We start from the raw sequence: 12,154 nt of genomic DNA on the forward strand, positions 1-12,154 counted from the left end.
AGGCAGTTGATGAGCCAGTCATGTCCAATTGTATGGCCCTTTTTGCCAGAGTCGTTAAGTTTATCACATGGTTGGTAAGCTAACTTCCCCCATTAACTTTGATTGGGAGAAGACTATGGCTAGGAAGATTACAAAAGGTGATCATGTGACCCCAGGATGCTGCAACCATTGTAAATACATGTCAATTGTAAAGCACCCAAATTTTGATCATGTGACTATGGGATGCTGCATCAATTATAAGTGCAAGGAGTGGTTGTAAGTCACTTTTTTTAGTGTCGTAACTTTGAACAGTTGCTATACAAATGGTTGTAAGTTGAGGATTACCTGTATGGGGGAAGGCAGTTCAATGCATTGGATTACAAACCTAATCAACCATAAATTGCAAGACCCATCATCCCTGGCTTTTAGTGATGAAAGCCAGCGCCCAATGTCTATTATACCATGTTCCCCTGAAAATAAGACCTGTTCTTATATTATTTTTTGCTCCAAAAGACGCATTAGGGCTTATTTTCCAGTTAGGTCTCATTTTGGGGGAAATACAGTAATTCTTTTCAATCCTAGACTTCAAACAGTACTCTAGATAAATCCCCTTCTGAGGATATGATCATTCCTTGTGGATATATTGGACCAAAGTCATATTTTTGTAGTATGATTTCCTAGCAGATTAACTTTCTCTTCTTGTGCTGGTCTTCTTTCAGCCAATACAGCACAATCTGGTCCATATGCAGAAGGAATTTGTGGCCCAGAAGTCAAAAATGCAGGTTCTCCATTGCATAAACATTCCTTTTTAATAGCAATGTGCTATTCCAGAATTGTTTTGTCTGTGATAACTTTTGGGTTAAGTTAGTTGAACTTTCTTTTGTTCCTAGATGAATCAGAACTAGTTATCTACTTTCTGACCCAGCCAGTCAAGATGTCTATGGAGATTCTCAATCCTCCAAGTCATGATTGTCTTAAAGGTGCTTTTTCAAAAAGGCAGCTTGATTTTCTTGTTTTTTTTCCCTGAAAGCATTTTGCTTCTCGTCCAAGAAGCTTCTTCAGAACTGAAGAAGTTTCTTGGCAAAAGCACTTTTGGGACAGCCAGTCAGGCATTCTAGTTCAAACAATTACGGGGACTCTAATGTATCTTCCCTGAACCTATGACAAGTGCATCATCTTTATTATGAGAAGGCTGAAAAGTTATGCCCTGCTGCCTTTGGTACCAGTCTTACTGTTTCTTTCGTTTCTTCCCAGGGATGACATCGGCCTTGTGTCATGTGATGAAATCAGCAAATACGGGATTGGGAAGTCTGCCATGAAAGGTTCTGAATCTCCAAGCTACTTCTTGGAACAAGAAAGTGGGAAGTATTACACGTTAATTGAAGGCGAGGATCATCCCATGAGTTCTGAATATGAAAGAGGTAGAGTGACAGGGGTGCGGAGAAGAGAAAAGACACCTATGCATGGTATGCTTGCTGGATCTGCCCTTTCTGAATCTTTCTTTGTGTGTCATCTTTTTTCCAATCTGGAAGTATTTCGATAGGCTGGGTCTGCAACTCTTCCAGCCAATATAACTATCAATATGGTTACTTGGGAATTCTTGGAGATTTCCCAGTATGTCTGCAGCACAGTAGGTGGACACTCTTAGTTTCAGACAGGACAGAGGTGGTACCACCTCTGACTGGCCCCACCAACCCCATCTATTCTCTGCCTCCCGAGTTCCAGCTGATCGACTGAGTCTTCTTTGGTTGACCTGCACAGGAGAACGGAGCTGGAAAACAGGTTAGTGGGGTGGGGAGGGAATGGGATTTTGCAGTAACCTTCCCCCGGAGTGGGGTGGGAATGGAGATTTTACAGTATCCTTCCCCCACCACACCGACCAAGCCACGCTATACCAACCAAGCCATGCCCACAGAACCAGTAGTAAAAAAAATTGAATCCTATCACAGGGGCCTTTCTTTGAGTTCCTTGAAGATGCTACAATCTTCTAAATATCAAGCTATTGTCCTTTTCCAGTCATTTCTGGGGAGAAGATAGCCAACAAAGACCTGGCAAAGGTTTTTTTCCTTTATCCAAGATCTTAAAATCAAAAGCTGACATATCTTCTCTTCACTCCAAATATTGAGAAGTAGTAAGGTTGTCCGTTTGGGTCCATGGATGTTTTGCAATGCGTTGGTGAAGATTGCAAAATTTAGAAGTGGATTTCTAGGAGATTACTGGGATTCCTCCCAAGCTCTTAAATATCGTCCTAAAATGAAGGGAGTTTGAGGAAAACCAAAAGTGGATTGCAGTATCCAAATTCTTCTCTTCAAAACAAATGCCCATACTTAGATTCCTTATTTTCTTAGTTTTCGGTAGTATGTCTTTTGTGCTAAGCACCAGTTGCTAAGGTAGAGGTTCTTGCAAAACACAAAGGAAATATTTTCAATGTTCCATCACCAAATGTTAGAGATATTAATCCGAAAACATGATGTGCTATCACGGGTATTTTCCCCATTCCTCTGGATTTCTACAAGGGCAGGGGTGGAGTGGAAGAGTTGAAACATGAAGATCCTGTATCATAACAGACTAAGGAAATGAGGATTTGTTTGTTCGTGAGAATGTGTCTCTTTGAGCCCAGCTGTCCTCCTATTTATTTACTGGATCTATCCCTACTGCAGAGGGACTCTCTGAGGTTTACCGTTTCCATTGGTACAAAGAATAAAATGTCAACAATAAAAACAAATCAAACAAGATAATCAAATAACAAATCTGAGCATACACTGGGCTATAACTGGCAGCATCCATAATTCAAAGGCTCTATGACAAAGCTTCAGTTTTCCTAGGGCTTAGAGAACACCAAGACCAGAAGATCTGGGTGGAGATTCTTTCAAAGTGCCAAAATGGCTTGTTTTTTATTTTATTTATTTATTTATTTTTGTCAATTGTTTACAAGATAATAGGTATAAGTAAAAACATAGTTATGAATACATGGATACATATAAGAAAAATAAAAGAAACAATAGGACAGGGACGGTAGGCACAATGGTGTGCTTATGCACGCCCCCTACAGACCTCTTAGGAAAGGGGTGAGGTCAATAGTAGACAGTCTAAGGTTAAAGTTTTTGGGGTTTGGGGAAGAAACCACAGAGTCAGGTAGAGTATTCCAGACATTGACCACTCTGTTGCTGAAGTTGTATTTCCTGCAATCAAGTTTGGTGCGATTAACCTTGAGTTTGTATCTATTGTTTGCTCTTGTGTTGTTATGGTTGAAGCTGAAGTATTCATTGACAGGTAGGACATTGCATTGTATGATTTTATATACTATACTTTGATCGGACCGAAGGCGGCATAGTTCTAGGTTTTCTAGGTCTAGAATTTCGAGTCTGGTGGCATAAGGTATTCTGCAACGAGTAGAGGAGTGGAGAACTCTTCTTGTGAAATATTTCTGGACTTTCTCAACTGTATTAATATCAGATACATAATGTGGGTTCCAGACTGATGAGCTGTATTCGAGTATTGGTCTTGCAAATGTTTTGTATGTTCTAGTTATTAGTGTAATATTACCAGAGAAAAAGCTACGTAAGATTAGTTAACAACTCTTAATGCCTTTTTGGCTATGTAGTTACAATGGGCTCTAGCATGTAGATCATTAGAGATGAGTACTCCAAGATCCTTGAAAGAGTTTGGATTATCAACAAGGTCTTGATATTCAGCCTGTATTTTATTTTCTGATATATATTTTTTGCCAATATGTAGGACAGAGCATTTATTTGTTGAGATTTGAAGTTGCCATTTGTTTGACCATTCTGATACATAGTCAAGGTCTTTTTGAAGGGTAGCAGTATTGTCGGTGGTGTTGAATAGCTTTACATCATCAGCGAAGAGAACGCAGTTGCTCTTAATATGATCACAAAGGTCATTTATGTAGAGTATGAAAAGAGTTGGTCCTAGAACACCTCCTTGGGAGACACCATTGTTGACAGGTACAGAATTTGATAGGATACTCCCAATTTGGACCATTTGTTGTCTGTTTGACAGGAATGCTTCTATCCAGTTATGCAGGTGTCTAGAGATAATGTAAGGTTTTAGTTTTAGGAGTAGTTTGTCGTGTACCACTGAATCAAAGGCTTTACCAGAAGTCTATGTAGATTGCGTCTATTGCTTTGCCCTGATCAAGTTGTGTAGTCCATATGTTTTTGCAATGTAAGAGTTGCAGATTACATGATAGTTTTTTCCTGAAACCAAATTGTTTTTTGGAGAGTAGGTTGTTTGTTTCTAAGTGGAGGATGATGGATTGGTTAATAATTGATTCCATGACTTTACAGGTAACTCAGCATAAGGAGATTAGTCTGTAATTTTCAACTTGGCTGGGGTCTCCCTTTTTGAAGATGGGGATGACCGTGGCTTGTGACCATAGTTTTGGCAAGGAGCTGGTCCTGAAAGATTTTTCAAAGATTATGCTTAGAGGTTTGGCTATGGCAGTGGATAGCTTTTTTAAGAAGTAGGCACATATTCCATCCAGTCCAATAGATAGAGATGGTTTTAGATTGCGCAGTGCTTTTTCAACAATGTCTTCTGTAAAATCGCACACTTTGCAGAAATGGGTGGGGGAAAAAACTGTTGAAAGCTCTCCTGTCACGTATGTCATGGGCCAGTTGAGACCTGGTGAAAAAGACAGTCCCGTAAGTAGTGCCAGGTCCTTTAGGTCTTGGAAGGTTAAAAGCAACACTTGGAATTCTACTCAGATGCAAATAAGGAACCAGTCCAGGGCCAGAGGTGTTAATATTCATGTCCATGTCGCAGATGTGTACAGCCAGTATTCATTCTGAGTCAACTGAAGCTTCAGGGCAGCCTTCAAAGGCAGCTCTGCAGAGAGAGAGAGAGAGAGAGAGAGAGACTTGCATTAGTATAAATGGACGATGATCAGAGCATGAGTTATAATTACAAGGTCCTTGCGGGTCTGGGTAGGACTGCAACCGATACATCAACAAAGCCTTCCTGGCCACAGCCTCTAACTCTGCTTTTATCTGTTGCCATGAGACCAGGAAGGTCCCCAAGAGACAGATGTGCTGTTGCAGAGACAGTGCTAAGCTGTCAAGAGACCACAACAGAAGCATTGGAGTTGTGTGGTAAACAAACAGCACTTCCAAATTAATTGGGTTCACTTTCGAACTCTTTTGCTTATCCAGACACTCACAGCCTCCAGATACTGGCTTAAGACACTGATGGCCTTTCCTCTATCTCCAGAGGCAGCTCTGTACAATTGGATATTGTCAGCATATAGCAATAGCAATTGCACTTAGACTTATATACAGTGCTTTCCAGCCCTCTCTAAGCAGTTTACAGAATCAGCCTATTGCCCCCAACAATCTGGGTCCTCATTTTACCGACCTCAGAAGGATGAAAGGCCGAATCAACCTTGAGCCTGGTGAGATTTGAACTGCCAAATTGCAGGCATCCAGAGGTCAGCAGAAGTATTCTGCAGTAACTGCATTCTAACCACTGCGCCACCGTGGCTCAGCTGTAGATCCTCAATAGTTCTATGTGGATGTCTATGAAGATTCTCAGTCATCCAGGTTGTCCCAAAAGTGTTTTTCCAAAGGGTAACTGGACTTTCTTGGGTTTTTTCCCCTGAAAACTTTTTCACTTCTCATCTAAGAAGCTTCTTCAGATCTGAACTGGAGAACTGAAGAAACTTCTTTGAGGAGAAGTGAAACGTTTTCAAGGAAAACAACCAAGAAAGTCCAGTTGCCCTTTGAAAAGGACCAGGTCTCCACAAGGAAGAAAACATTTGTCTGATCATGTCTCCAAATTTCCTAATCTACAATTTTTCTGGCCATCCCAAATCCAACTCTTAACAAATGATTATTTAACTTTTGAAGATCAGCCCGGGTCAGAGAGCTTGCCCTGAGCTTTTGCAGGAAGAACAGGATCCAGATGTAATATAGAGATTAAAAAAAATCATAACAAGGATCTCCCTGTCTTTGGGGAAAACATCTGCACCTTCTCCTTCGGCAGATGTTAAAGAAAGCTTGTAAGTAGGTCATGTCCAAGGTGCTTTCGAAAATACATAGTTGGATGCAAAGGAAATGTGCAGTAGCTTTACAATGCAGTTAAAAGGCAACTGTCCCATGGATAAATGCAGCCCCCCAAAAGTCCTAGGACATTATTTTCCAAGAGTATAATTCCACTTAGGCACAGAAGTAGCAAAGCCGATTCTGAAATTTTCGCATGAAAACTAGCATAGGTAAAAATCCCCTTTTTCCCCTGGACCTCCCTACAGTTCATCTGTCCACCAATCAATTGCATTCATTTTGTCTTGGGAACAATCCCTCGGAGTTTCCCCAGAATTTGAACTTGGGATATTGGGACTATCCTAGGCTATCTCAGCTCACTTGCATTCATCAATTCCCTTCCAGGCCTCCCTTGAATTCCAATACTTTCCTTTCCTCCCTCCCTCCCTGTTTCTGTTGTCTGGTTGCGAGCAGGTGTGTATAGCGAGCCAGCCCTGACACTAATTCTGCTTGGAGCAGAGAGTGACAGAAGTCAAAGCAGGACAACAAAACTGCACTTTGTATCGGATATTATTTGACAATTCTTGAGAATAATCCTTGAGAATTCTTTCTAAAATGCACTTGTAATTTGGCACCCAGTTCTTCAGCAGTACCCATGTTTTGTTTGTGAGTTTTGCTCAACATATTGACAAACCATGTTGCAAAATGGTTTTGTTTGGGTGTTAGCTTGATAATATAAATGTGGATTGGTTCACACTCCAACTGCAAACAAAATGACTTTATCAACACCTTTCCCGCCCTGCTGACTGTACTTGAAAACGGCTGAAAGCTCACCAATTAAATGTCCTCAATTATGGTGAAATGCATAACTTGTGATTTTTTAAAAAAGAGCCCGTTGGTTAATTTCCTAATCTAACACCCTCTAGGTTTTGTGTCACCTCAAGTACCGCACCAGTGAAGGGTCCATGGCAGCTGTAAATAGGGTTATAAGGATTCTCTGAATTTTTGTTATCGTCTGCAAGCATCTCATTACCTGGCTATGTAATTTCTTCCACGATCAAAGAGAAAAGAGGACAGATCTCAGTAACACCTCCTTCTACCTACAAACTATTAATTAATACCCAAATAAGCAAGAGATGTCATTGTCTTCGCATGACAACAATCGGAGAACGATGTGCCAATCACAAAAGAACCATGCCCAACAGTGTGGCGCATGCAATTATATACAAGTTTAATAAGATGGGAATTATACCTTCCACAACTGATCAAATCTCATGCCTCCAAAAGAATAGCAGTGAAAATGCTCCCTAGCCATGTAATGAACCATCTGTCAATCAAACATCCCAAGCTCAGAGAACACTACACCCTAAGACTCTAATGATGAATCTGAATATATATATATATATGTATATATATGAGATTCAACCTGGAAATAAGAAGAAATTTTCTGACAGTGAGAACAATCAACTGGTGGAACAGCTAGCCTTCAGAAGATACACTGGAAGCTTTCAAGAAGAGACTGGACTGCCCTCTGTCAGCAATGGTATAGGGTCTCCTGCTTGGACAAGGGGTTGGCTAGATGACCTACAAGGCCCCTTCCAACTCTATTAAACTGTTAATTCAGCGTGTGTCACTTTTTTGCCTGTTTAAATGGGGTGGGGATTCAAAACCAGCCCCAGTTAAAACTTGTAAACTTGATCTGGTTGTTGAGAACATCTACCACCAGTTTCAGAGCTTTCTCAGAAAAAAGGATGGATAAATGAATTTTTTTTCTCCCAAGACTTCCAAAAAGGTATGTTTTGAAACAACGCTGTCCATCCTTGGCAACTTTAAGACTTACGGACTTCAACACCCAGAATTCTTCAGCCAGCACAGCTGTCAAGGGGATTCTGGGAGTTGTAGTCCACAAGTCCACAAGTTTTCAAGGTTGGACACCCCTGTTCTAAAGGATCCATCAATTTCTTGGTTCTATCTTATGAATGGAATCAGAAATGCAGTCTAGGATTTCTTGCACTGCATTTGCCAATTATTTTCAGCACACAACATTTACCCACTTTAAAAAAAAAACATCCTGAAATATCTGCAGGGTATAAATGGGGATAAAGAGAATCCTGATCATGGACAGATGGTCCTCAACTTACAACCAGTCGCTTAGCGACTGTTTGAAGTTACAACAGTCCTTCTCAGAGCTACTTACAGCCCAATTTTGAACAGTTTCAACAGCCATTCTCCTCCACAGTCCTTAATCACATAATTTTGGACAGTTGGAAACCCACCCACAATCACAGCTGTTTACTAGAATAGAATAGAATAGAATAGAATAGAATAGAATAGAATAGAATAGAATAGAATAGAATAGAATAGAATAGAATAGAATAGAATAGAAAAGAATAGAATCAGAGTCAGAGTCAGAGTCAGAGTCAGAGTCAGAATCAGAATCAGAATCAGAATCAGAATCAGAATCAGAATCAGAATCAGAATCAGAGTCAGAGTCAGAGTCAGAGTCAGAGTCAAAATAGAAGCAGAATAGAAGCAGAACAGAATAGAAACAGAATAGAATAGAATAGAAGTAGAGTAGAAGCAGAATAGAATAGAAGCAGAATGGAATAGAATAGAAACAGAGTAGAGTAGAGTAGAGTAGAGTAGAGTAGAGTAGAGTAGAATAGAATAGGAGAGGAGAGGAGAGGAGAGGAGAGGAGAGGAGAGGAGAGGAGAAGAGAAGAGAAGAGAAGAGAAGAGAAGAGAAGAGAAGAGAAGAGAAGAGAAGAGGGTAGGGTAGGGTAGGGTAGGGTAGGGTAGGGTAGGGTAGGGTAGGGAACAGAACTTCTGAGTGAGATGCCAAGCGAATGAATTTTGCTCATGTGTCCTTGGGGATGCTGCAACAATCGTTAAGAGTGAAAACAGTCATAAGTCACTATTTTTCAGTGCTGTTGTAACTTCAAACGGTCACTCAAAGGAACTGTTGTCAGTCACGGATTATCTGCATGTTATTTCCTCTGTTTCTAAAACGGAGAACAAACCTTGTTGCACATTTAGCGATATGAAGCTTCCAGAATCCAGATTTTGTTTGGCTCAATTCCACCCCTTCCCCCCTCCCCTTTGTGAATATATCACTGATTATTGCAAAGTTCATTTTAATAAAGCAGGCAGATAAATATAATTGCTCTCATCACACAGCAAAATACTGCAATCAGAATCAGGGGGAAAAGATCAAAACATCCTGAACTTTCCAGAATGCCTAATGACAATCTGAATTAAGAATGTCTTATTTAACGGGCAAAAGAATCTGTGAATACGTCACAAATCAATAAACTGCCACTATTTATCTATCTCCATGGCTGCAGCTTGAAATCTGTAGAGGATGGCGTTATCCTCCTAACTTCCTACCCAGCATCATCTAATAAAGACACTTAAGCCCGATTACAAATTAGCTAATGGGATGGGAAGGAAAGGGAAAAAGAAAGCTCTTGATTCTATTCCACTGGTTTTTGTTTTTTTATTATTCTAGATCAGGGGTCTCCAACCTTAGCTAGTTGAAGACTTGTGGACTTCAACTCCCACAATTCCCTGGGCTGACTGTGAGTTGAAGTCCACACGTCTTAAAGTTACTGAGTTTGGAGGCCCCATTCTAGATCAAGGATGTCCAACCTTGGCAACTTTAAGTCTTGTGGACTTCAACTCCCAGAATTCTCCAGCGAAATGACGATCACGTGACCTTTAGATATTGCAACTATTGTACATACTTGCTGGTTGCTAAGTGCCTGAATTTTGATCATGTGATCATGTGGACACAATAGTCATAAGTGTGAATACAGGTCAAAACTTACTTTTTTCAGTACTGTTATAACTTCCAATAGAAATGAAGTTCTATCTTGGTTACAGATCTCACCCCAAGGAAGAACTGATTGTATAATCACAGACATCTACTTACCTGTTTTGTTCATCTACCTACCTGCCATCCATCCATCCTTCCGTCCATCCTTTCTTCCTTCCATCCATTGTTCCCATCCATCCATCCGTCCATCCATCTACCCATTATCCATCCAGCACTTACATTCACTCTTTCCCTCTTTGTTACTTACTATTTCCAGTATAATTTAAATTATTATCCCTCTTATTTTAATACCCTTCAACTGCCTAGAGTCCATAAAAATTAGAGCCATAGATAAATTGTAAGAATACATAAATAAGTCTAGTGTGCCAAACAAACAGGCTTGAAACCTAGAGAAAAGAATTTGCTCCACGTTGCTCTTTGCTTATGTGTAAACTGTGTGTTGCAGACTCATAAACAACCACATATTGTTTTCAATGTGTTAAGATGGAGAGATAATGTTTATTTCAGTCAGTGACCAGATAAAACAGAATGAATATAAATTAAATTCAGTAAAGAAAGAAACCAAACTGTCTACATAGCCCTCAGAAAAGGGTTGTGTTGAGATGTGCACTTAGGCACCCAGGAAAAGGATCCCACCCAGCTGGTTTTACAGATCCATATCTCTGGAGATATATATATCCATATATATCCATATCTCTACAGTTCCAACTCCCTGACCTTTGACCTACCAAAGATCAAGTCCAATGTTCCATTTCTTTCAGCGAACCATCAAAAAACTGGGGGTGAGCCAAAAAGTTGGCTGTCAGTGCAACATTGCTGACAGCCATTTCTCCGTTACAGAGATACACTATGTGTCTTCATTCAACTAGATGTTGGCTTCATTGAGCAGAACAAAACAGAACAGAACAATAGAGTTGGAAGGGACTTTGGAGGTCTTCTCAACCCCTGCTCAAGCAGGAGACCTTATAACATTTTAGACACATGGCTGTCCAGTTTCTTCTTAAAAGCCTCCAATTGATGGAGCATCTACAACTTCTGAAAGTAAGCCATTTCACAGGTTGGTTGTTCTAACTCTCAGGAAATTCCTCCCCAGTTTTAGGTTGCTCTTCTCCCAGTTTAGTTACCATCCATTGCTTCTTGTCTTGCCTTCAGGTGCTTTGGAAAATACGTTGAACCCACCCTTCTTTGTGGCAACCCCTCAAATATTGGAACACTGCTATTGTGTCACCATAGTCCTTCTTTTCTCTAGACTAGCCTTCCGAAGAAGGAAAAAGTGCTGAAGCACACATCTGATATAGTGGCAACACAAATGTGAACCATTTGTATACATTCAACATCCTCATTAAGGTTTTTATGTCATCTCCCTGGTTTTCCTCCCAAGACACTATTTACATCCTCAGGATTCATCCATAGCCATGATTCATCTCTACAGGTATCTTTCAAGCTCATCCAATCTATTCTGATATCCACCTGAGCATTTGAAGGATGGGACAATTAGATTTTAAGCAGCAGCGGGAGATCCATTCACACCCTGTCTTTCTTTAAGGACACCATAACAAACTTTTGAAAGAGTGCCGTGCCAACCATCTCATGTGCCATTTTCTCATTCTTCTTGAAGGCAGCAAAATTTCAATGCTTTGCAAAATTGCTTTCAAAGGAGACAAGCAGGTCAGTGAAATGTCTAATGTGATGGATGTGAGGCTACAATATAATCCTTTATATTAGTTGTCGTCAGGGGATGTGCATACGTCTTCTTCCTTTCACTACATAACCATCTCTCCTGACAGTTTTCTGGTTTCTTAAGCTTCTACAGTATTCCAGTATTTCTCAACCTTAGAGCTTTAAGCTGTGTGGACTTCAACTCCCAGAATTCTCCAGCCAGCAACCTGGGAATGAAAATCCATATAGCTTAAAGTTGAGAAACACAGTTCTATTTGATTCCAGGAATAGGGGGATATTTTTTTAAGGAAAGTTGAAACTGTTAGTATATTTTCTTGACTTTCAGATTTTTTGCAAGGTAATAATGGGTCCAAGGTTAACAGCTTCAAACAAGACTGAAAATAGAGCAATGTTTCTAGTTCAAAGCTAGTTCAAGATAAGCCAACAATGTTGATTAGCGACAGAGGTTTAAAGGGTGGCAGAAAATATATGTCAGATCTAGCCAGGATGCCATGACTTTTAGAGATATATAGCAAACTAGTTGGGCTGCCAACAAACTTCAAGTTCATTAGGGTCAGCGAGCAACACTTTGTGCAAATCTACAATTATAAAGTATCAAAAGAAAATTAAGAAACAAAGGATAAAGTAAAATTTTATGCATTGGATGGATCTAAGTGCAAACCTA

The 12,154-nt window shown here is 40.1% G+C and overlaps 1 protein-coding gene across 4 annotated transcripts in view; it reads left to right on the top strand.

The window, feature by feature from the left end:
- Positions 1 to 12,154, top strand: part of LOC113437975 (connector enhancer of kinase suppressor of ras 2-like) — a 327,810-nt gene that overhangs the window by 225,291 nt on the left and 90,365 nt on the right. For 3 of the 4 annotated variants that reach the window (XM_087940977.1, XM_087940974.1, XM_087940975.1), the window contains exon 11: positions 1,234 to 1,445. In XM_087940977.1, the coding sequence (XP_087797103.1) occupies positions 1,234 to 1,445 (212 nt within the window). The remainder of the gene's footprint in view (positions 1 to 1,233; positions 1,446 to 12,154) is intronic. The other variant, XM_087940976.1, reaches the window with a different exon arrangement.

Source organism: Pseudonaja textilis, chromosome 12 (assembly GCF_049901715.1).
Source record: "Pseudonaja textilis isolate UNSWEBS1 chromosome 12, rPseTex1.2, whole genome shotgun sequence".
NCBI classification, from domain to species: domain Eukaryota; kingdom Metazoa; phylum Chordata; class Lepidosauria; order Squamata; family Elapidae; genus Pseudonaja; species Pseudonaja textilis.